The sequence below is a fragment of the Castor canadensis genome, chromosome 3 (genome assembly GCF_047511655.1).
Source record: "Castor canadensis chromosome 3, mCasCan1.hap1v2, whole genome shotgun sequence".
Lineage (NCBI taxonomy): Eukaryota > Metazoa > Chordata > Mammalia > Rodentia > Castoridae > Castor > Castor canadensis.
In genome coordinates this window covers 67,870,923-67,897,211 of record NC_133388.1, presented here as the reverse complement: position 1 = coordinate 67,897,211, position 26,289 = coordinate 67,870,923, and the positions used below count along the sequence as shown (strand labels likewise).

The window sequence follows — 26,289 nt, the reverse complement described above, 5'->3', positions numbered from 1 at the left end:
TATTTTGTGCAACTTTTTTATTTAAAAAGGTTGATGATATAGTAAAGCTACTAGGATTTGCAGTTAGACAGCTACCCACTTGTGTGGCCTAACATAAATGAACTTTTCCATCCCCATTCTATGTTTTCAAAGTGAGAGTAACTTCTTCAGAGATTTGTTAAAGTATGTACAAGATCTTAATCACAGTATTATTGTTAGTGCTATTATTAGTGCTCAACCAGTGTCTTTTTAAAAACAAGAATACAGTGAAGTGAAGGAAATAATGTTATGTCATTAAAGCTAAGAAGTGAAATTTCAAAAAAAAAAACCAAGCATTTCTAAATGGTTAAACAAAATAGGGCTAAAATTATCCTTTGTGTTTGAATATGATTGTCATTACTGATTTCCACAAAAGTGGTTTCAATAGAGTATTAGATATAGAAACCAGTTTTCTATGAATTGAAGAGTAATTAGGAGTTAAAGAATAACAGAAATTTAGACACTAGAAAGTTCATGAAGAAATGAGTAAGAAGGATAGTGATGGTGATAGATGAAAAGAAAAGAAAATAAGCTGATTTTTGTTTTTTGTTTTTGAAAAATTAAAAATTCTTGAGTATGATGGCTAGTTGGAAGGAACCAATGGAATTGTTATGGGATAGAATTCTGAGTTTGGAAGAGATGGAGTTTAGAATGTCTGTAGAAAAGTTCACCTTGAACAGAAAGATGGCCAAATTGTGAGCATAGACAGTAGTGAAGGAGATAATAATAACTGTGAGTATAAACACACTTGAGACCACAATTACTTTCATTTTGTCTATAAAATCGGGGTTAATCTGAGCTTCTGAACATGATATATCAAAAGGCTTTGACAGGAATGGCAGTTAGAATAGCTACTGAAGGAAATAACAGAACTGAATACTGGCAAGAAAAAGAACCAGCCAAGCAATCCTGAGGACTGTGCTGAGAATGGATGCCATACATTTGCATGGGTTCTAAATTATAGTTATGTAATCTAATCTATTCTATTGTCTTTGTATAGAATCACAGAAGGTGAAGGATTGAAATGAATCTTGAACTATTGGCATAGGTCAAGTGGTAGAGCACTTTCCTAAAGCCCCTGAGTTTAAACACCCCTGTACAAACAACAACAACAGAAATAATGAAATAAGCTGGGTGCCAGTGTCTCATGCCTATAATCCTAGCAGGAAGCAGAGATCAGGAGGATCGAGGTTTGATAACAGCCTGTGTGAATAGTTCCCAAGACCCTATATCAAAAAAGCCCTGCACAAAAAAGGGCTAGTGAAGTGGCTCAAGGTGTAGGACCTGAGTTCAAACCCCAGTATCGCCAAAAAAAATTAAATGAAATGACAGGATTACAAATTTTTACACCAAAAATGATGGAGAGCAGAGAGATTGAAGGTACCAACCTTGAAATGATAGTCTAAGCTAAATAGATCAGGAAATAAAGTTGAAGGGATATGTATACTTAGGGAAAAAAGGAATAATCAAGAAACCATAAATCTTGAGACAATCATAGAGTAAATGTCATTGGAAAAAGAAAATTGAAGTGCTGAAAGAATAAGATTATAGTCAGAAAGAAGAACACTGGTATTTAAGATCTCAAAACAGACTCAGTTCTTAACAGTGATAGTGAAAATGAGAAGAGGTGGTAGACATAATAAACAAAAGGCCAAAGACTTATGAACTAAAGTACTAAATATGAATTTAGAGATTGTCCTTAAAATACTGGTACATATTGAGGTGCTCACTGTAAAGCCAAAACAAAAAATGACATAAAAATAGATAAATAAAAGCTACAAGTTGAAATAAAGAGTTGTATGTATATGTGTGTGTGTGTGTGTATATATATTTATATATAATCACCACCACATATGTATATATGAATGAATGAGAAGAAGCCTGTGCACTGTGAGATGCATAGAAGGTTGTGTTATAGTCACTCCAGAAAAATATAAGGAAAGTTAAACCTCCAGGAAGATCAGTTTGGCTCTTTCTACAACCAAAGCAGAGGAGGATAGATGACTAGTTAAGTATATTTTCCTTATTATTTTTTTCCAAAACTCATGTGGAAAGGAAATGCTGACCCTTTATTTGACAAAGATAGAGGCAGGGGTCATTGAGGTAGATGAGTAGGAAGACTAAGCTTACCACTATAACTGGTAACTCCTTTACATAAACCAAAGAGCCAGCAAGAGAGGAGTAACAATATGAAAGCTTAAAATAAATTTCATGTATTATAAAAATACTAGTAAAGTATTTGTACCTCCTATTGCCATGCCAAATGCTAAATCTATCTGCAACAACTTTCATCAGTATAAAACTAAACAGTTTCATCAGGGAAGAATCTTAACTTGTAGGGATTATTAGATTTATATTTGGTAATGATTTTTTTCCTGTTGTTGTAAACCTGTAGTGCTACATTCCTAAGTTCAAGAGGCACAATAATAACAAACTCTTTTCTAGTGGAGGGAATGCCTAAGTTTCAGTGTTTACTGATTTTATGCTGCTTTCTTATAGGTCCTTTTGCTTAAAGTGCAAATTAAAATGTTTAGATAAGAATTACATCTTGTTTCGTGCTAGTAGAATAGGATTTAATACATATCATAATAATAGAAATTAAAATGTTTTAGATTGCTGGGGGTTTTTTGTAATTGCATGTTTGAGTTTGTAATACCATTCAGAGCATGATAAATTTCACATTTCAGAGCAAAAATATTGCATAAATTATAGTACATTTTTAAGATAATGTGTTCCCTATGATTGTACTAATATTTTCAATAATTAAAATATAATACTTATATGTTTTTGTGAAAAGTAGACTAAACATTAAGCCTATTTACTGAGTTTGTAACATACATTTCAAAGTCATAGAGTCTTAAAAACAGAGGCTTTTGAAGTATACTCGAAATTTATTTGGCTTATAACAGTAGAACATGGCACTTTGTCTTGTGAGGGCCTACTTTCTGCATCATCCCATAGCAAAAGGCATAAGGGCAAAAGAGGGTGAAAGCAAGCATAGAAGAGGGGGATGAGCTTGCTTTTATGTAAAGCCTCGTAGCCTCGTGTGATTATTAACCCACTCTGTTTTAAGTACATTAATTCATTCATGAGGGCATGATTTACTTACCACTTCTTATTAGGTCCTACTTCCCAGTACTGTTCCATTGAGGATTAAACTCCCAACATAGGAACTCAGGGACATATTCAAATCGTAGCAATTGTTTTCATAAATTTTGTGTAGTGTGAATCTTTTTCCTCATATATACATTTCTCTGTATATATTCTATTTTTACCAATTAGAAATATTAGGATTTTCACTACGATCTGGTTGTTGTTTGTTTTGTGTGGGGCTGATGGTTTTTTGTTGAATCGTATGCTTGTCAGTGAGAACTATGGATCGGTAAGACAGTCATGAGTGATTATAGCACACCAACTGTAGTCATGAAGCAATATTTTTCTAAATGCAGATCCCTCATTGAGAGTTTAGTTGAACATTCAATTCCAACCTCATTAGTTTTATGTTTTAATTGGTAGTGCCACCTGCCTATCCAGTGATATAAAAATGTTATCACATCTGTGGGGCTGTATTATGGTACCACACTGCAAAAGTAGTGGTAAAAAAAATAATTCAAGAAGACTTGAATTACACTTCCATGTAATAATTTATTATAGATAAGGTCCAAACTAGTTTCACATAATTTTGATAGTAGAGGCTTTTCTCTAGTTCTAACATTTTATGGAATTTATTACCCTTTAAGATAGATTCAATTTTTTGGTAATGTTCAGTATCAACAACTGTCTTCTTATGTCATTAAATTGTACCTATTTTCAAAGCCTTCTTAATCCACAACTGGCTTCACCTTTACTATTCAAGTTACCATGTATATTTATCTGTGGCTCTGGATACAAAAAGAAAAGATTAAAACAAGGACTATAAACAAAAAAATTACAGTTTACATTTGCTGTATGTCAGTTTTTTTGGAATATATTTATAAGTTTTTCCCTTCTTCCTCTTGACCTATAAAATGTGGCACTTAGTAAGTACTTAATCTTTTTTTTTTTTTTTTGCTCTATTGCTGCTTGAACTGAGGGCCTTGCACTTGCTAGGCAGGCCCTCTACTACTTGAGCCACACCTCCAGCCCTTTTTGCTTTGGTTATTTTGACAGAGTCCTACATTTATGCCCATGTCACCCTGTATGGTGAGCCTCCTATTTATGCTTTACAGCTAGCTGAGATGACTGCCGCATGTTAGTTGGGATGAGGCCTCATGAACTTTTTCGCCAGACTGACCTGGAACCAAAATCCTCCTGATTCCTGTTTCCCAAGTAGCTAGCATTATAGACGCTAGCTAGTACACATGGCAAGTTACTTAATTTCTGAATGGCAGTCACTTCACTTATGAACAGAGATAATACCTGACAGGTTTACAATGAAAATCAATGAGATGATGTATTTGAATGGTTTTGGAAACTTTAAATCGCTAGGCATAACATTGTATGGAGAAAGACTTTTTTACATGATCACTGTTCACTATTTTCTATGCCGTATTCCACATAGCAAGTTATAAGAATAAGACTGAATGCCAACATGTGTAGCACTCATCTGCTATTTGTTATTCTACAGAATGATTCACCGTTCTCTTTTGAAAGCATTTTAAAAATATTTTGTCAATCAATGGCTGTGCCTAGCAAGACCTTTGCAGAGTTAGTATAAGAATGGATTTGCCAATTATAGATTGTAGTATTTGACATTTATAAGCATTATTTCTATTAGATCAGAAATTTTATATTTTATTAATTAAAAGTCCAGTCCTTCCCTTGGTCTTGGCACCCTCACTCACCATTTTCATATTTCCACAGGTATCAGTTGACACCTGTATAGTTAATCTTTGATTTCTCTATCTGTGAGCAAAATTTCCTAGACTGTCAGTTTTGTCTTCTACCACAGACCACACTTAAGTGATTTCATGCCCAAGTATTTCTTGCTAGTTACCAAGTTGTCTCTATTCCTTAATCCCCTTAAGGATTATTGAAACATTATTTTGTATTCAAATATACAATTATATTTTTAGCATATTGAATTATAAATGCTTCATTTTTTCTTTATTTTACAGAAGATACATTATTAAATGCATTAAAATTTTTATTGGACTTAACTAATTAAAATATTTGGCAAATGGAAATTATAACTAATAAATGGAGACTTGTGCTCAGCAACATTTTGTGAAGCCAGTAACTAGCAATGGTAGCATATAGTACCAGATATTATAAACTGACATCTTTAAGCTACTCTTGATTTCTATAAACTTTCTAATGCCACTGCTGTCATAAAGAGCTTAGTAAATATTGACTGAGGATGAGGATGATGGTCCAGCAGTATTTTTAAGACTGGGTGGCACTGGTTGTGCAGTCATATATCCGGGAATTAATATTGTTATTTTGCCAGGGGGCCCTTCTATCTGGACCTCTCCCAAAAGGATAATGTTTACCTTCAGTGAGGCATTTAAATGTGTAAATGTTCCAGATTCAATTATATATGAGGTTGCTAGAGTTTTCACTCTTTATATCATGAAATAGTTGTTCTCTAGAATTAAGGATGATGTTATAAAAGTTTTTCATGATCAAAATAGACTTGATTGGATGTTTTTCCCATAATTAAAAATAAAACAAATTGTTTTATAAGCTCAGATCCATATAAAAATATTGTGCTGCACTTATATTCCAAATCTAAAATAACATGAAACTTTTGAGTTTATTATGGTTTAACCTTCTATTCTATTAAGTTTTAAATGATATTATTATACATTATATCTTATTCCTCCTAGGTTTGTAAGGCTTTTTATGACTATTTTAATATTTTATTACAATAGCTCTAGTCATTTCTTCAAATGTCTTCTAAAACTTCCTGGTTCTGATTGAATCAGAAATAAACAATATTTAGTTACTCTGTGAAACAATCAGGAAGTTCAAAAGCCTAGGTATTTTTTTAAGGTTAGTTTTATTAGACATTGTTAATCAGATAAGAATTTTATTTTATTTTAATGTATGGAAAGTCTAATTAAATCAAGCTTTGTTAGGTGTTCTGAGCTAGAAAATGATTTTTAAAATTTCTAAAACAGCAATTGTATCACAAAAAGGTAAGAATTGAGAATTTGTTCTAGAAAGTTGGACACTTTGTTGAATTAAATTATAATCTAAAATGAAGACCATACAGTTCTACATCTGCTTCAATTGGGTCTTTGTTCATCTTTTTCATTTATAAAATTTTGTTTTGCAGTCATTGTTTTCATATGGAATAATGTTTTAATTCAAAGCTAACATTAAAGTAAAACAGATGGTGCAGATTCTGTCTTCCTAGTGAATAACCTTTGACAGGTAATGAACCTTTCAAATCCTCAATTTCCTGACCTGTAAAATAGGAATTGTAATTATCCCTGCCTCATGTCATTGTTGAGAGTAATCAAATGAAACAGTACATGTACAGTGCTATATACATTGCCTGAGTACAGAGGTAGATATTTAATAAAGGTAAACCATTGTTATTATAATCCTTACATGAGTTTATATTGTCATCATTAGCTTTTCCTTGAGAGCCTATTAATACCTATCAGAGTTTTTTTTTTAAGTATTTTAGGATCTAAGTGTAATATTGTAACAGCAATATGGAATCATTCCATTTTTCTCCGGGATCAAGAGTGGTTTTTTTTGTTTGTTTTTTCTTACTTTTGAGAAAATATTTATTTAAGAAAATATTCAGTTAAAATTACGTGACAAGCTTAAATTTGGGCCTTTTTTATTTGCAGTTTATTTTCATGAGTCTTTTATTCACACAGTAATATTTTAATGTTCAAAAATCTGTTGAGGACTAACTGGAGGCATGCTCAAGCAGTAGAGCACCTGCCTGTCAAGTGCAAAGTCCTGCATTCAAACCCCAGTACCACCAAAAACAAAAAAAAGAAAGAAGTCCATTAAGAGTTATAAATTTAATAATTTTTATCACTTCTAATGCATTAAAGCATGTTTTCATACAGTACACAGTCAAAATACACTATTTCTGCCAATGTTTTCTGTCAAAATTTTTACTTTGGGAAATAATACAGATGTAATTTTATAAAGCTGTATTTCTGATTCAAGCATTCTTCTATCTTGGAGTTTGGTAATACACTGTCTTCTCTAATCCCTTCAACATCCTTGTGAGACATTCATCATCCCTTTTACAAATGGGAAAAGTGAATCACAGAGAGATGAATTAACATACCCTCGGTCATACCATGACCAGTGATAGAAGCATAAATATTGCTACATTCATCTGACACCTGGGCCTTTTACTCTGCCTATGAGACACCTCCCCCTCCATCAGAAATGCTCCTGACTGGTACTTCATCGCATTTTCCTGATTTGGATATGCTTGATATGTTTCTTGCACAGAAACACCACTGAGACCATGTTAAAGACAATAAAAAGAATCTGATCTGCTTTGGATTTTAAGTCTTTTGTCTGTGTTCACCAAACTATAGAAAATACAACCGCAGTCAATGTCTGGATTTATAAATAGACTACTTCTGAATTTTTTAAGAACCTTTAAGCTATAGTATTATATGTCAGGCTACAAAAGGCAAATACTGTGCCTGACAGTAATTTTATCCACACAATCATAATACTTTAATTTTGCTAGTATGTTATAGTATTACTTTGTTGTGTTATCAGTGCTGTAGCAAAATCACTAACGTATAACAATAATGACTTTTAAAGTAATCATTAACCAGATAGCCAATTTCAGTACTGCATGAATTTACTGAGCCTACTATACAAAGGACACTAGGCTCCTATGAAATATAGAGGAAAAGATGCAATTTCCACCCTCAAATAAATGATAATTAAGTGAAAAGAGAAAATATACTCTAAGCACATAATATATTCTGTTAAATGAACTAATTGGACATTTTCATAGAAAGTCACAGAGCAGAGAGATTATTGTAGGCTGGAATAGAGATTTTACAGAATATTTGGGAACTAAGGTGTCAATGAATAGGATTCTGATAGAAAGGAAGAGAAGGAAAAAAGAGCATTCTACCCTATAAGAACAGTTTAAGAAAGACTGAAGAGGTTGCTGTGACCATATTGTATTATTGTGGGACTGAGAGAAACTTGTAAAAATTTTAATGTCAATGTGTACACTTAATTTTATTTCTGTATTTCCTGAGGTGCTGTGAGAATCTGGAACTTATTCTTTAACACATTGGTGTTATAACTTATACTCAGATATTTTTGTAATTTATATAAAAATAAAATCATTTTTTTAAATGACATTTTTTAAAACTGGGGGGGTCTGAAGGTATAGCTCAGTGTATAGAGCACTGCCTAGCATGTGCAAGACTACATTAGGTTCCATCCTCAGATCACAAAAAAGAAAAAGAAAGCTTGTTATGAGAATTTTGAACATATACCAAAACAGAATGAACCCCACATGTTATCACTTATCCCCCAAACCCTTAACTATCAGTCCTATTCCATTTACACACGCATGTATACACCCCCATTCTCTGGCATTGCTTTTAAGTAAATTCTGTATACTATGTAATTTTATTTATAAATAGGTGTGTATTTATAACAGCATGTAACTTTAAAAGAGGAATACTCTTATTTTAATATAGCCACTATACCATTAACACACTTAAAATAACTAAACAATAATTTCTTAATGTCATCCTCACTAATGTTATACTATCTTATTAATTTGTTTGTTTTAATGAGTGTTTAGATAAAATCCACACATTGTAATTGGTAGATTTATTTTTATATCTCCTACTTCTTTATTTTTTATTACAATTCTTCATGAAAAAAAGGTTTTTTGTATTTTAAATTTTCCATAGTTAATGCTGCTGATTGCATCCTCATCATATTGTCATTAACATTGCATGAACTTTCCAAGTTATTCCATCTTTTAATATTTGGAGGAGGGAGAGAAGGAACCTTATATGTACATATGGAATCAAAATTTTATAGAAACTTCATCATTCATTCCACCCTTCACATCTTCCTTTTTATTAGCTGTATATGATATCATTAATCTTGTGAAACTGAGAAAAGGTTACAAATCAACATATGAAAGACAAAACTGATAAAACAAAAACAGTATGACAAATACCTATTTTTGAACCAAGAAAGTACTTTGTAACATTGTTGCCCATCTAGGCAACTTATTTGTAAGATTTATAATGTAAAATACAAAAAATGATCATCACATGCATCATGTAAATAGAATAAAAATGAAACTCATATATTCTTCTCAACAAATGCAGAAGAAACAAACCCAATACTCTACCAACAAAACACTCAATAAACTAGGAAAAGAGGGGAACCTTCTCAACTTGTGAAAAATCTGCAGGTAGCATCACACTTAGTGATGAGAGGCTGGATGTTTTCCACTTATGAGCACAAAGGTCAAGATGTCCACTCTTGCCTCTTGTATTTAACATTGTTCAGAGGTCATAGTTAGGTCCCTGAGGCAAGATTTCCAGATTGAAATGGTTTCTAGATATATAGATGTAGAAATATAGATAGATAGATATGTAGAAAGTCCTAAGAAATTCTCTAAACAATACTTCAATAAACAAGTTTCATAAATTTGCAGGATAAAAATCAGTATGCAAAAATCACTTGTATTTTTATATACTCACAATGAGCAATCTAAAAATGAAATCAAGAAAACCACAGTTACCATTAACATCAAAAGAATAAAATACTTTGGAATACATATAAGAAAAGAATTGTAAAAGTTATACTTTGGAAACTACAAAAACATTGTTAAAGAAATTAAAGAAATGAAAACCATCTGTATTCACAAATCGAAAGGCATTGTATAGATAAGATGGTAAGACTCTCTAGATTGATCTACAGATTCAACACAATTCCCATCAGCTGATTTCTTTGTAGACCCTGAAAGCTAATTCCAAATTAATCCTACCTTAAAAGGATTAGCCAAAACAGTCTTGAAGAAAATGAAGTAGGCAAACTCACACTTCCTGCTTTCAAAACCTACTACAAAGATACAGTAATCAAAAGAGTGTGGTAGTAGCATAAGGATTGATGCCTAAATCACCGGAATGCAATTGAGAATCTAGAAATAACCCCATAGCTGACATAAAAAAGAAACTCTGAACAGCATTGTATCTATTAAAGAAGTTGAATTCATAATTTAAAACATTCTACAAAAAAAACTCCAGAGCCAGATGTTATCTTGATGAATTTCATCAACCACAACATTTTCAGAAAATAAAGTAGGGACTATTTCCCTGCTTGACTGATGACATAAATTGTAATCTAATGTAAAAACCAGGCATAATAAGAAACAAAAACTACAGGCTGATATCCCTCATGAACATAGCCTCAAACCCTCAGCAAAAACTAACAAAGCAAATCAATAATATGTAAAAAGGATACTGCATCATAACCAAGTGACAATGCTTTTACATTTGAAAATCAACATAATTCATAATGTTAACAGAATAAGGGAGAAGAAACAATCATTTAAATGGAAGCAAAAAATGCACATGATAAAATTCAATTCCTACTTACTCAATTTGACTGATAAAAGAATATCTAGGGTAAGACAGCTATTATATTTAATGAATACTGCCTCAGTGACTTGTATAGGAACAAGGCAAGGATGTTGATCTCCACCTCTCCGCTTCAATTCAGTGTTCTACAAGAACTCATAAACTGGAAATTGAAATGTAAAAAATAAAGCCACTTTTGTTCACGAACAATATAATATACATAGACAATCATCAGAAATGTTTTTAAAATACTAGAACATGTGAATTAGGTTAGTATGCAAAAGTCAGTTGTGTTTTTATCTATTAGCAATGGACAATTAGAAAATGAAATCTAAAAATTCAGTTTCTTTAAAATTGCATCCAGAAATGTGTATTGCCATGAATTGATTATTATACATGATATACATGTATCAAATTCCTATAATGTATCCCACGAAGATGTACTGCTATTGTGTCTTAATAAAAAAGAGACAAGATACAAAAGTCACATCCAAAATTATGAAAAATTTGAGGACAAATTTAATACTGTAACTGAAAAATAGAGAAAATTGCTGAAAGCAATGATGGAAGACCTAAGTAACTGGAAAGTATAGTGTTCGTAAGTGGAAGACTCAGTATTGCCAAGATATTAATTCTTTGCAAAGTGATCTGTAGATGCTACATTGTCCTAACAAAAATTACATCAGCCTTAATTCTACATATTGACAAGCTAATGCTAAAATTTATATAAAAAAGCAAATGACTTAGAATTACTATAACAATTTCCTAAAAGAAACAGATTTATATTACCTGATTGCAAGGTAAATTCTTTAAAGTCTTAGCTATCAAGACACTAGTACTGGTGAATATAATAGAAAGTCCCTCATATGTATGATCAATTTATTTTCAACATGAAGACAAGGAAATTCATAAGAAATGATTATTATTAAAGACATAGTAATAGGACAGTTGAACAACTATATTTTTTTTAAGCTTACATCATTCTGGAAAATTTCCTGACAGGAACTTTTTATTTGACTTTTGTTTCCTGTATCTAGAATGCTGTCTGGCTGATAGTAGATGCTGAATAATTATCTGTATATGAAAATGTGGCTGCAATCTAGCTGCCTTTGTTTCTTACTGTAATCTTAGTAAAGGAAGCCTATCACACTTTGAGGAGACTGTACAATATTTTAGCTTTGAAAAGGTATAAGCTACACAGATTCTAGTTCCCTCAATTTTACTGTGTCAGTCTGGGTAGCTTTTCCAATCACAGCTTCCAAATGCTCTCTCCTGGCACTGAAATGCTTAACAGTTTCCCAGATATTTCTTTTTGTCACTGCATTTATATGTATTACAAGCTACAAGAATAATAACATGTTAAACTTAAATAGAGAAAGAGACAGAACAATGATATGTGCCTGTGGATAATTCAATACTATTTGTTGATGCTGCTCATTTGCATTTTACTCCCACTGGCAGCTAGAGTCAACATGACTTATTCGTTCATTCTAATACTTTAATTCCAGTGAGCTCTCTGTTTTTTAATAATATAGATATAATGTGACTTTATTTTGCTCAAAGAACTTAAATAAATTGGTACCTACCTTTTCAACATATGGGTAGATGGGCAGTGATTAATGTTCGTAGATAAACTAAAGAGGTCAGATGACTTGACCATTGACACAGAAGAGGCAAGACTGAAGCCAAAGTTAGGAATCTTGATGGCTGGTTTTATAAAACAATCCTTAACAAAGTTCTGTACCTTCAAATACCTCTTTCATTACAGAGCTGTAAACTGCATATGCTCTTAAAGACAAATAGAAAGGTCTGATCATCCAAAACTGTTTCATAATAGTATTTCAATTATTGCACCAGAGAAAAAATTCCACTTAAGTACAAATAGTACTTTATAACTCATCAGTAACTGATAATCTTTCTTTTAGGAGGGACAGATTTCTCCAAGACAGCCAAAGCAGCCACAGCAGGTGTGGGGTGATACAGAACTAGAGAAGTATCATTGCATAAGGCAGCACATAACCTGAAACAAGAAATGTGAGCCAGGTTGTCCTCTATATGCTGCTTAGTTTAAAACTGGTTTTGTGGTCGTTTATAAAATGCCTATGGTGCCACTGGCAGAAGATCACATGCATTTTAATTGACGTTATTGTAAATAGGTTGTAATATATGGCAAATTCTTTTTACTTGCTAAACTGTATTTATTGACTTTTCTCATTAATGAAAGATTGCTTGATTTGCCAATAAATAATTATTAACAACTAGCAAAAATATAGACCTTTCCACGTCTCAACAGTTCACTTTATTCCTTAACATTTTAAATAGTCTTAAAATCTTTACAAGGAAGTTACTGCCATTATTTGCTATGCTGTTGCCTTTTAAAATCAAAGTGATGGGTTCAGCAAGAGAGTGCACAAAATGAGAAAAAGTTCGTAAAGGGATCTTAGTGAACTAAATGCTTTATGCTGTTAATTATACTAAAAGCACAACAGAATCTTAAACTTCAAAACCAGTATTCTCCTTATTCTCTCATTTATGGAGATCACTCAGTTTTTGCATCCCTCAAATTCCTTATAATTGAATATATACTGTATTCAGAGTCCGTGTAGACATTTTTCTTTATGTCTTCAAGCTTAAGTGTTCAGGTACTTATTCTTACATAACTCTTCAAATTTTCTAGCTCATTCTTTACTGTGTAGACACTCTCAAGAGCCACCTTAAAATAATTTCTGGTTTATACCAACAAAAAAGGGAATGGCAGCAAGATCACATTCTTTCTTCTGTCACTTGTGGAGTATTTTTCACATTCCATGCATGGTACTTGAACAGACAGGTTGCTGCAATTTTTGCCAGGTCAAAGACATTCTAACAATCAATAGCTTATTCAATTTACTTTTAATCCCCTATTAATAGGTTCTGCAATAGATTTTAGTAATTAAAAATGGAAAAAATATTTTGGCAGTGATATCTACACATAATTGACTAAATAAGGCATGCATACACACACACTCATATTTTAAATTGTTATCACTCATCAGTATAAACATTGACAAATTGTAGACTTACAGAAAACAATGAAATAGTAAACATAAAGATTTGTGAATAATTCTTGTTGTCTCCAAGTGTCCTCAAAAGTATCATCACAAATTGAATAAAAGTAAATAATTTGAATTTTATATTTTCATCTTTTCTCCACCTTGTCCTTCAGTGGAATTAGTATTAAATTATTCATTGCTTTATATTCAGGTTGATGATAGATTTTAAAATGAAAAAAAAAGCATTATTGACTATGCCAGCAATGTGGTATTCTGGAATTGTAGTTGTCTTCCTTTGAGTTGAATTTTTCAGTCCTGTGCCAAACAAAAATGTTCTTTGGATCAAGTCAAAAGGATTCTTTAATATGCCATCAAGTACTGAAAGTCATACCATATTTTGAATTTGTTTCTTACTTCAGCCATGACTTTCCTATAAGATTTTTTCCTCCTGCCTGAAATTTCTAATTACCTTTCTTTTTCTTGGATCAGTGTTTTATTATTTCAGCTTTTCCCATGCTGTCCTCCTGCTACAGTCTAGACCTGCCACTTGCTGTCTAGGCTACTGACAGTTAGGATTTCTCTTCTGGGTTGATTTCACTGCTTCTGGGATTCCATGTCTTCTTTCTTGCTTGCTTTCTTCTTCAAGTAACTTCTAAATAAAGAACTTTCCTGAACTTGAAATCCAAATTTGAATATTACATCCTTTCAAATTTTTAAAAGTATTACTCTTCTCTTTTCCTGCTTCCAGTTAACTGATTCTACAAGGGGTCAAACCAGTCTTCATTTACAGACTTTTATTATGGGAGATATTAATTTTTTTTCACCTGGGTGTTATAAAATCTCATAAGATATCTAGGAATCGATCTTCTTCCATTTGTTGTGGTCTATACTTATAGATGCTTTCGGTTAAGATTCTCATCTTTCATCTCTGATGCTCCTTAAAATTATTTGATACTTTTCTAACCTTCGTGCCTTTTCCTGATTTCCTAATTGCCAGAGATTGTTCCTCCTGAACTGGTTAATATTTCTCTTTATATTTTCTAAATCCTTAAATTCTGATATATGGTCTTAGAAATTTCCTCAACTTTATTTCAAGTCCTTTTTGCCAGTGTATTTAAAACATTATTTGAATAACTATAAAACATACCTACTTCCTTATTGTTGTTTACAAGTAACATGTCATTTCCTGGCATATTGTCTGTAGATACAAAATGTTTATCACAGATATTGGTTAAAAGAAGCTGCTCTAGAGAGACTTTCCTATTTCGCAAGTTGGTAAAAACTTACACCTTCATTTTTTAAATTGTAGTAAAATATATGTATAACATAAAACTTAACATTTATTAGTGCACAGTTTTCTTGTTTTGGCAGTACTGGGGTTTGGTCTCAGGGTCTCGTGCAAGTGCTCTGCCACTTGTGCCTCATCTCCAGCCCCTTTGGCTGTTGTTTGTTTTTCAGAAAGGGCCTTACACATTTGCCCAAGCACTTTGAACCTCATTCTTTCTACTTCTGCCTGTGGAGTAGGTGGAATTAGAGATGTGCTTCCACTGTGCCTGGCCGCACTCTGTAGCTTTTTAAATTCGAAAACAATAAAAAGGCAAAAAGGAAAGTAAATATTATCCATCACCCACTGCTTTTAAAAACAAAGTATATACATATATTTTTCCACTCCTTAGGCATTTAAGTACATTTCACATACATTTGATTTGAATGTGAACGTTCTACAGTATGTGAGCTTATTAAGAAGATTTGTACCCTGATATATAAAAAATTTCCTTATCCACTTAACAATTTAATAAAATGACTTTTTAACTGTATAAAGTTCATTAAGTAATAGTATCGTTTGGGGAGGGTTTGGGGGAGGTTACTAGTGTTTGAACTCAGGACCTTGAGCTTGCTAGAATGGTGCCACCACATAAGTCATGCCCCCACCCCTTTTTGCTCTATTTTTTCAAATAAAGATCTCAAGGGGGTTTTGTAGGGGCCAGCCTAGACCACAATCCTCCTGTTTATTCCTACCGCATAGCTGGGATGACAGGCACACACCGCCGTGCTGAGCTTTATTAGTTGAGATGAGTTCTCACTAACTTTTGCCCTGGCTGGCCTTGAACTGTGTTCCTTCTGATGTCTACTTCCCATATATCTAAGATTATAGGCATACACCACTGTAACCGGCCTAACGATAATAATAATATTTTTAATAGGAATACAATATGTTTTCTCAAGTTATTGGTAAAAAATTTGAAGTTTATGGCACATTTATTCATCAAGATGAAGTTCTATGGGAGTTCTTCTTGACATCTCTTCCCCAGGGTATCAATAGCTACTTCATACACATTGCCATGTACTCTGCACTCTTTTGACACAGCACTCGTAAACAGTTTGTTTTACTTGTTCACCTTCTATGTCGTCTCTACCACGGTCTTGCACAGTGGGGTGGGTGCTCAACTAACATTTGTAGCTAGGAGAGCAGCTATTGAGATAGTTTTATAAATACTTTGAAGCCATTGTTTCTTCTATGTAGGTATTTCTGAGATTTTTTTAAATAACTTTATTTCTAAATGAAAGCTAGCTTCCAATATAGAAAGATAGCTTCCAATCTTTTCTTTTAGAAAAGATTATACATCAAAAATTATCCATATCTTCATGGGCAACACACTCACCTACCGTTTTATAAGTCTGTCATTCTTAGAGAATGAGCTTTGCTGTGTGGTCTTGATTCTTATACATGAGAGTGAGTTGATCATACTAACTATAATCATACAAGTATTTAATGAAAGAAAATTTTAAAAGAATTGTTGACATCCAACAAAGGATAAAACAAAATATTTTAAGGGGGAAACTATATGAAATAAATGTTCTGCTAATTTATAATTGTCAAAACAATTTATGTTGTTCAAACAAGTCATTATGAAGCTTCAGGGTTTTTTTTTATTGTTTTATCATTCATATGTGCATACAAGGCTTGGGTCATTTCTCCCCCCTGCCCGCACCCCCTCCCAAGCTTCAGGTTTTTTTCTATTTTCTTTGCCTGCCACTTGACCAATAAGGACTTGAGATGAAAAGAAGGAGATATGACTATTAAGCAGTCTCTCTTTTCAATGCAGTTAGAATGATAACCTATGAAATCTGTAACTCAGTCAAGAGTTATAATTATCCTAAACTATTTTAAATGTAGATATTCAATTACTAATATTATAGAAAAGCATGAATTACAGAAATCATTATAAGCATAAACAGCAAATGAAAAACTTGATTAAAGGCAGTCATATCAAGCATTCTTCACCTGAACTGTCTTGCCAGCTTCTGAGTAATACTTTGATTTAGTATGAACATTTTGTATATAACAAGTTTTAGTACAAGTTACTACAGTTCTTTATGAATAATACAGGTCATGAGGGGTTCATTTGTAGGTGTGGCAGCTGTACTACTTTGGGAGACTGTCTTTAATAGATCCATTCCATTAATTGTCATGAACTTTTTATTAACAAAACCAGTACATCAGGTTTAGCCAGCTAAAAACTGTTCTCATAGCTGTTATCTTCATTGTCAGAAAGAATATTGTGAAAATAGAGAATTACTGCACATGCTTTATCTCTTGATTAAACAGAGGAATGACACTATCCATGAACAATAACTTAGGGGCATATTATCAAGTTGACATAGAGTGTTTCAGTTGTGCAACTCCCATTAACTTTAAAGCTCTTTAATTTCACTGTCTTCCATTTAGGAGTAATGCCAGAGCCATCTGTTAGGTTCTCTGAGTTAATGTGATTCGTGTCAAGTAGCAGGATGTTCATTCTCTCTTCCTTAAGCTTAGTCCTGAGGTATTCTTGGTTAAATGGCCTTCTAAGGAATTGCCTTTCAGAAATCAGGCAGTGGTATTAAGAAGTAGCAGTAATGGATTGGAAAATAAATATTAGCATATACATTTTATTTACCAATGGAAGAAATTTCCTTCAATTCTCATCTAATGATCTTTACTATTAACTCATTCATATAGCATTAAAACTATGTTTTTTTAACTTTTAGGTTTCAAAAACTTTCTTAGACATGTGATAGGCGATTATATTATTGTTTATGTCTTTTATCTCATCTTTATCAAAGGGATAATCATTTTTTATTTTATATTTCTTGTTGGGTAGTTATTAAGCATGAATTATCTTCATTTAAATGGTTAATAAATGAAAAAAGGAAAGGCTTAGTGGTTTTCTCAAGATCCCATAACTAATCTTTTATATAGTATATACTAGAATTTAGAATTTGTACTTGGGCTTGTTTTACTTGATAAAACATTGGTCTTATAAAAATTTTAAGGCTAAAAAGTCTTGAAAAAAATCATGTTTTGAAAAACGAAATGACATCATCTTTGGAAGAAGGTGTTTGATGGTAGGTACCCTGGCCCAACCATTTACTTGCTTGACTGAATAAATTATATCCTCTCTTTAGCTCCTTTTTTTTCCATTTTAAGTGAACCTTTATACAGATTAGATATAATGTATATAAGTGCCCAAGGAAGGCACTCACAAAATTATAGATTTCATTTTTTATTACCTACACATTTACAAAAAGACCTAGAGAAGTAAAACGGGATTAGACAAAGTAACATGAAACAGCTGTAATTAGAACCAAGGTATTCTAGCCCAATCAAGTGTTCTTAGCATGTGCAAGATTATCTTTTAATTATTGAAACTGTCTAGGCTATTTAGTCAACTACTCATTAGTTCACACTATTCAATAGTATCTTCATTTTCTTTTCCCTTCCTCAAAATTCAAGATTTGATGTCTGTCATTTAGACTGTAATCCTAGTTTGTTTGTTTGTTTAAATGAGAATGTGACTTAAGGAATCTGTCCTTTTTAGAGTGATACTATCAAGCTCTAACTCAGCCTCAGAAGAGGTTTGCAAATAGCCATTTATCAGAATCTGCAAAATGGGTCTAGTTAGTCATGACCTAAAATAAGCAATATAAGGCATTTTCACAATATGTCATACAGGTGCCCCTGGATCAAGATCTTATTCATGAAAGCAGATCCTGGTGATCTGTCTATTGTCTCTGCTCATGACTTCACATGCCCTCTGACCTTAGCTATGTTCACGACTCAATATCCCTTACTCTAACTGCATTACAGGCTAGCGTGGCCAGGTTAGGCCTTCTTTGGGGTCTGTCTTCATTGCAGTCTTGATGGGGATATTCCAATCCTCACTTCCTATGCTATCTAGTTAGTCCACCACAGAAGACATAATGGTACTATTAAATGACAGTCATATAAAGCTTTACTTTTGACAGAGTGTCTCTATATTTATAATCTAAGTTGATCCTCATAACACTCATAACAATGTGTGAAGTAAGCAGTACTGCTTGCAAGTGGTAAAATTCAGATAGGTAATTTGCCCAAAGTCACAGAAATATTAAATGGAAGAGTCCAGGTTTTAATTACAAACTTCATATTCTTCATAATCACAGCTCATTCTGATAGTTAACAGACGTGTCCTATGATGAAAACAGAATGAACTATATAAAGTGCATGTTGCATTGTGGGATCTGTCATCCTATGAAGCATCTTATGTATGAAGAAGCACCATTTGGTATGAATCCACACGAAAAAGTACAGGCATACATCTCTTGATGACAGGGTAAATTTCTGAGAAAGGCATTGTTAAACAATTTCATTATTTTGAGACCATTGTAGAGTATAATTACACAAACCTAGATAGTATGGGTCAGTCACTGGATGTGGCCAATTGATGCAATCATGAGATGCAGTGAACATGAAATGTACAAGACTGCTGCCAGTGAAATATGACATGCTGGTTTACAGTGAAACATTTTTATTACAAATAAAAAATCATGACAAAAAGTATAGACTAGTAATACATAAACCAGTACATAGCCATTTGTCTAGTAATGTACCATACATATGTACCATACATTTATGTATGCTTGCATCAGATCATGAGAAACATGTGAGTAATGCATTGTACTGTGACTTTATGATGGCTACAAGGTCACTTGGCAGTAGGAGTTTTTCAGTTCCTTTATAAGCTCATGGAGTCATCATCATATCTGTGTGATCTCACTGATAAAGCATTGCTATGCAGTATGTGACTGTATTGTCAAAGTGTTAACCAGGGAATAAGTCTTCTTTTAGTAATGAGAACATGGGAGGTAGTTGATAAATATTTCTGATGGCTTATTTCATTTAAAACCAGAAAAAAGACAGTATCTAGTGTAGCTTTCTTTTAGCAATTTTTTCATAGTTAATAATAATTATTCTATAAGTCTTCTCCTTGTACTGCCCCCCATTAGCTCCTTTGGTTTTAACACTCACCTTTATGCTGATCACTCCTAAATACAGATATGCCTGCCAACTCATCTCTTCTCCCTCTCCTCTCCTCTCCTCTCTGCTTTCGGTTTACTGATCCAAATTATCTTCTAGGCATTTCCAGTTGATATTCCTAGGAATCCCCACTCAGAATTTCAGAAATTTAGCCAAAAGCAACAACTTCCATCTAAAACTGCTTTCTTTCTCTCTTTCCTGTCACCAGTCAAGTAAGATGTGCTTGTTTCCTTCCAAATTATATTCTGATTATCTGTCTTCTCAACTACATGCTGAATTTCTCAAGGCAGGGATACTCTTGTTTATAAGTACTAATGTGTTTAGTATATTACACACATTGGTATTTTTTAAGTTCATGTACTTCTAGAACTTCAGTGTTACTTCATCAAAACTGTGTTTTTATTGAAAATTTATTTCATTGTGATGTCAGTAATCTCCTTAATAGCTCAAATTGATAAATACATGTTTACCAAATTAAATTTATTTTATTTATGTCATTTTTCTCATTAAAATATTCTATTGTTCATTGTGTTTTAATCAGCTTCAAAAACTAGAACTTCCTGATAACGTTTTTGTAGATTCCTTGCCTCATTAATGTTATATAAAAGAAAGTTTCTTCTTACTGATAATATCAGTACTTTTTTTGTTTACGAACACCTCACACCCATTTCAGGAAAAAAGAATTAAATAAGATTTATACCAGTTTTCAGTTTTTTCCCCATCTAAATTCCCTTATTGAATATTATTTCCATATTAAATCTATCTTTCAAAGAAGAGATATTTTCTTGAGTTCTAAGCAAGATCATACACATATTCTACAACGTAAATAAATGTTGCTAAAATGATACCTGTCCATAGTGTATTTCCCGGGTGAAGAGCAAATTATAGTCTAGGACTGTCTTCATAGCTGTATTGTGGGGCAATTCAAAACATAACCATAATAAGAACTTAGTAAAGAAAAACAAGCATATTACAGCTCCTAATTTTTCAGATATAGGAAATAAAATTTTGCTTATTAAAATGGCCCTATCATTCTTTGTTACAGTAAGTTCAGCCACATGCCATCTTCCTCTAGTTTGCTATTTAAATCTAAAAGTAGATAAAAATTATAAAGGCAATAGAAATTTCCCTGTAAAATTTAAATTAAGTTTAAATGTCTTTTAGGTTTGTTTGTTTGTTTTTATGATTATTACTTCAAAGAGATATACTATAAGCCCACTTTATTCATGGATTCTTTACAGGCAGTTTTGAAAAAATGTGGTCAGAAAAATCAGTAATTTTTTTAGAATCTTAATTCCTGTGTCCATTCTGCAGCTCATTTGATGCAGAGAAACACCAAATATGTCTTTTTATTGATAAGTCCCATTATTATGCTAAAATTGTCTGATCTGCTGAGTTTTTCCCTACCTTTAATTTTGTGAAAATCTGCCACCCAAAAAGTAAATGGTTGGCCAAAACACATGGTAAAAGTTAATATGCATGATTTAAATGACAAAGTGAAAATTTTAGATTTGTTGAACGGTGCTATGTTTTTAGCAGAAGCTGGGCATCTATAGTACTTGAGATAAAGACCACGAAATAAGGATTTACAACAATCTTTTTTTTTTTTTTTTTGGCAGTACTAGAGTTTGAACCCAGGGCCTTGCAATTGCTAGGCAGGCACTCTTACTGCTTGAGCCACTCTGCCAGCCCATTTTTTTGACAGGTTTTTCAAAATAGGGTAATCACCCAGGTTAGCTTCAAAACATGATTCTCCTAATTTCTGCCTCCTGGGTAGCTGGGATTACAAACATGAGCCACCAGCACTGGGCTAATAACAAGTCATTTTTATGACAGTAATGTAGCCTACTCCATGCAGTTTCAACTTATGGATGCTCAGGCCTACTGTTTATTTGGTCTAGGTAAAGTTGAGTAGTTTTAGAATCCTGAACTCTGTGCATCCTGAGCACTCACGATTTCTCCTCAAAAGAGGTCTCCTTATAATCATGTACTCATGGATACCAAGAGTCTTCTGTTTAGAAGTTGTATTTGTCACTCCCAAGCATAAACCTCTTATAAGCAGTAATTGTCAAAAGATAGGGAGAGATATTGATCTGAATTATAATCTAATACTAAATTAAATCATATTGTAATGTTATGACTTCATAACCTTTCCTTAATACCAAAAGTTTCAGTTCATTCAAATTTTTATACATAATTTTTTTTCTTTTTTTAATTCATTTATTCATATGTGCATATATTTTTTCTCCTAAAAATATAGAATCTTTCAGAAAATAAGCACTCATATGAAAACCTATTTTACAGATAATCTTCAAGGAATTTTTATAATTCAGTACTTGAAAATTGTAGCTAATTTTTGCATAAAATTTGGGTATATCTTTACATACTAAGAAAGACATATGATAGCAATATGTACTTTGTTGACAAGACATTAATTTCAGAGATACAGATAATATAAAAAGAAGAAAACTCATGAAATTTGAAATAAATCACTAGTTTTAAAAATCAAAGAATTGACATCTTGGAGCCTTGATACAGAGTATAGAATACAAACAGATTAGAAATAACTTTTGTAATTGTCACAGTGTACCCCAGTATAACAATAATTTGATAATAAAAGAAAATAAAAATCCATTAAAGAGAGAAAAAAAACCCTGATGAGATGTAGGAGCCTTTTGGACAAAGGCTGTACATGAGGTGTCCAGAAAGGGGTGTGTCTACCAACAGGTCTTTCCTAAAGCTAAATAAACTGTTCTGGAAGTCCAGTGAGGGGGTGACCATGTTGATCTGTGTTATTCATTGTTTTATCTCTAGCTCCTAGAACAGTGTCTAGAACAAAGTAGATGCTCTGTAAATATTTGTTGAGTGAATGAAAACCACCATGTCCTCAACCAGGCCCAAGTGTGGGATATCACACTTTGGTCTCCCAACAATCAGGTAATGGGTTATTTTTTCGTGGTTTCAGAAAATACTTAGATATAGAGAAATGCAGTATAGTTGCTAGAGTTTATCTTTGCACATATGTGCACTTGTGAATCATGGACAGAAAAAAACTTTAAAATTTCCTGTTAAGGTACTCGTCTATTTCAGCAGCAGTAGACTCCATTTATATAAGTAACTGCTTGTTTGTACAACCTGAATTAACTAGCATCGTATTTTCAACTTATTATTGTGATGTTTTTGTGGCCATTTTAGATTGAAGACATAAACCTGTACCTACTGACCTGCCTTTAGTTCTGGTTTGACCCGTGTCCCTGTACAAAATTTGAGAAGTAGGAAAATACCTTTGTATTTCGGAGATCAAAATCAGAATACGCATGTCTTTAAGAGACGCAAGCCAGAAATACCAGTTTTAAATTATTTATATCCTATGCCATCTTTCTAAACTTTCATATGTTAAGATCAGCATGGTACAAATTGAAACTCTTTTTAAAGTTGGAGCCTAGTGCCTTACTCTTTCAAAGCATATAATATTATGAACTGATCCTTTGGCAGAATGTTAGGAAAAATATATAGCATTTAGACCATCAGTAACATCTTTAAAATTAACTTTGTATGTCATTGATAGTAAGAAGTTATTTCTCTGCCATAGACCAAATTACATCAGGCAAAAATATAAGCATTTCTTTCAGACCACCATAAAGTAAAATAAACAGATCAGCCAAGTATTGCTAGATTCAGTGTTAGCACTCAAATCTGGCACATTTGTAAAGTTTTTTCATTCTGAAAAATTAACTCTTTATTCTACCACTTTATTTTCAATTTTGATCCTTTTGATATAGGATGCATCTTGAAGGGTCATTAGTTCAGTATAGCAAAATTATGAGTCACCAGCTCTTATTTAACACTTAGGAAACTAATTTGTGACTTTTTCTACTTGTGCTATCAAAATTCATCTCCAGTCAGTCTATTTAATAAGCGTATTAAATTTTTACACTGAAATACATGTAAACTTGGGCAAGAATGAAAAAGAAATATGGTAACTTCCTTAAAATCTGTAAGCATAAAATAAACACAAGTTTAAAGAAATTATCCTCATTTCTAGAAAGTACCTGAATAATTACTAAGTATTCTAATAAGATTTAAGTCTGTAGAGATTTCTACTTATTTAAAAAATGAAACTTCTAATTTTTCTCCCTAACCAGGAGTAAGTAAACAAGGGACCAAAATCTCAGTGGATACTTAAAAAGATAAATATGTAAAACTTAACCTTTGCTATGTTGAATAAAAATCAAAAATCCAAATGTCTTCAGATTTTACAGAGTATGTTGTAACTCTGTTGCAATAGAGATTTTATAACATTTCCTTATGAGAACAGCTGTACAACAGGTTTTGAACAAGTCTAGTGTAGTGTTTAGTAAAGTGAAAGGGACTGGGTTGGTTTATACCTTAAGTTGGCATTTTGCCAAGGAGAAAAGTTGGGCTATTGTTTTTCCTGTCTATGTTTAAGTGAAAGAATATGGATTACAATGAGCTTTATTTTGTTAATTCTCATTTGTTCTTTTTCTGAACAAGATACTCAATAAAATGAAATAATCCAAATGCTTTTACACCTAAATACTATATTGCTGAGCAAATTATTTATGGAGGGGAAGGAAAGATAAAGTTGCTTTTAAGAGTCCTTTAACATATCTGTTTGATAACTAGCAAAACACCTTTACAGCCATTAAATATTTACCAAGACTTGGCTTTGGGCAAGGGAGCAGTTTAGTGCACCAAATTTGACTCTGTGCAATCCCATTGATTAGCTATCAGAAGAACACAGTTAATAAGTAACTTTAAGTATTACAGAGCACTATATATTCTTGTCAAATCTTTTCTCTGAAGATGGCCTAAAGTCAGTTACAACCAGCATTCACCCTACCAATGATTGCACAAGCACAACTTTGAGAGAAATAAAGGCCAGGAAAATCAGTTGAGCGCTACTTACGCAATCTTTCCTAGTGACTGTTGTCATTGCTGCTGGACTTTAGAACTGAACATGTTTACATTTAATTAGAAAGGACACATAGTTTACAGCACAGTAGCTATCAATATCGGATCAGAATTGATTTCCGCTTTCTCCACAGTGATTGCTTCCTTCAAGCTAATTAAAAAAGGCATATAACCAAATGACTCACATAAATTTTAAAGCAAAGTAAACAATATTTCCTGGAGACCCAAGTAAAAGTAAATGACATTCATCCTGCTTATTAGCTACATTTTTTAAAGAATTCTGATGCTTATAAATGTGTTATATGGCATGTTTTAGTGTTATCAAACTGCTGATATACCAAGTGTTCCCCTTTGAAGAGACCTCAATGAATGCTTTACTGAGTAATTTAGCTCTAAAAGAAACAATAACCTTACTTTATCTTTATAGTCCCTAAAACATGTAGATGAAGCATTGTGGTAGAAACTTGGGTTCACCTTGTCAAGTTCTCAATTTCCACATGTTGCACAGGGAAACTACTGGAAAATGAAACAAGAAGTTGATTTTTAAATAAGGTACATAGAGCACCTGTGTTGTTTACTAAGGTTAGGGGCCATCCTGAGTAAGTAATATTTCTTTGTGATTACCATAGGCAAAATGATCAAAGAATTACAATAAAAACCATTTGTGGTAACATACCTATTTATCTACTATAGAGACCTGCTTTAAAATTCTTTTCTAATATTTAGTGATTTTACTAAATTATACTGAAATGATTATAAAATTGGAGAAATAAAACAGAATCATGTCACAACCTTCTTTCCTTGTCTGTACATGCTGCCATATAATACCACATCTAGAAAGGAAAGCCATGGAGACATAAGAAAATACAAAATTATTCAGAATGAATATAGGCCTTAAGAAATACTATTTAATTAATTCACAGATATTCAGTAAACATTATTCCAAGTACTAAAGATAAAATGGTGAATCAAATTTACACAACAGGCCATATGCCAGTGGTTCACGCCTATAATCTTAGCTACTCGGGATGCAGAGATCAGGAGGATTGTGTTGTAAGCCAGTTCAGGCCAAAAAAAATAAAGAAAAAAAGAGACCCTATCTCAAAAGTACTCAACACAAAAAAGGGTTGGTAGAGAGCACCTGCCTAGCAAGCATGAGGCCTTGAGTTTCAATTCCAGTATCAGCAAAAACAAAAAAAAATTCTATAACATAGGGACTGTGGGTTGTAGCACAGTCATAGGACACAGGCTTAGCATACACAAGGCCCTAGGTTCTATCTCCAGCACAAAGAAAAAACTGCAAAATTAGACTTTTTTCTGCTTCTGTTACTGTTATATCCCAAGAAGATATTTTGCACTCATTACATGTTTGTGCATGTGTGTGTGTAGTTGCTCAATAAATCAATAAATATCTATTGAATGA

General features: G+C 32.6%; 1 protein-coding gene across 14 annotated transcripts in view; it reads left to right on the top strand.

The window, feature by feature from the left end:
- Positions 1-26,289, top strand: part of Mipol1 (mirror-image polydactyly 1) — a 320,736-nt gene that overhangs the window by 220,910 nt on the left and 73,537 nt on the right. Inside the window, exon 12 of one of the 14 annotated variants that reach the window (XM_074068131.1) lies at positions 6,278-8,733. The exons of the other annotated variants lie outside the window; for them this stretch is intronic. Coding sequence (XP_073924232.1) covers positions 6,278-6,299 — 22 coding nt within the window. The 3' untranslated portion in view covers positions 6,300-8,733. Of the gene's footprint in view, positions 1-6,277; positions 8,734-26,289 lie in introns of those variants that run through there. 14 annotated transcript variants of the gene reach the window in all.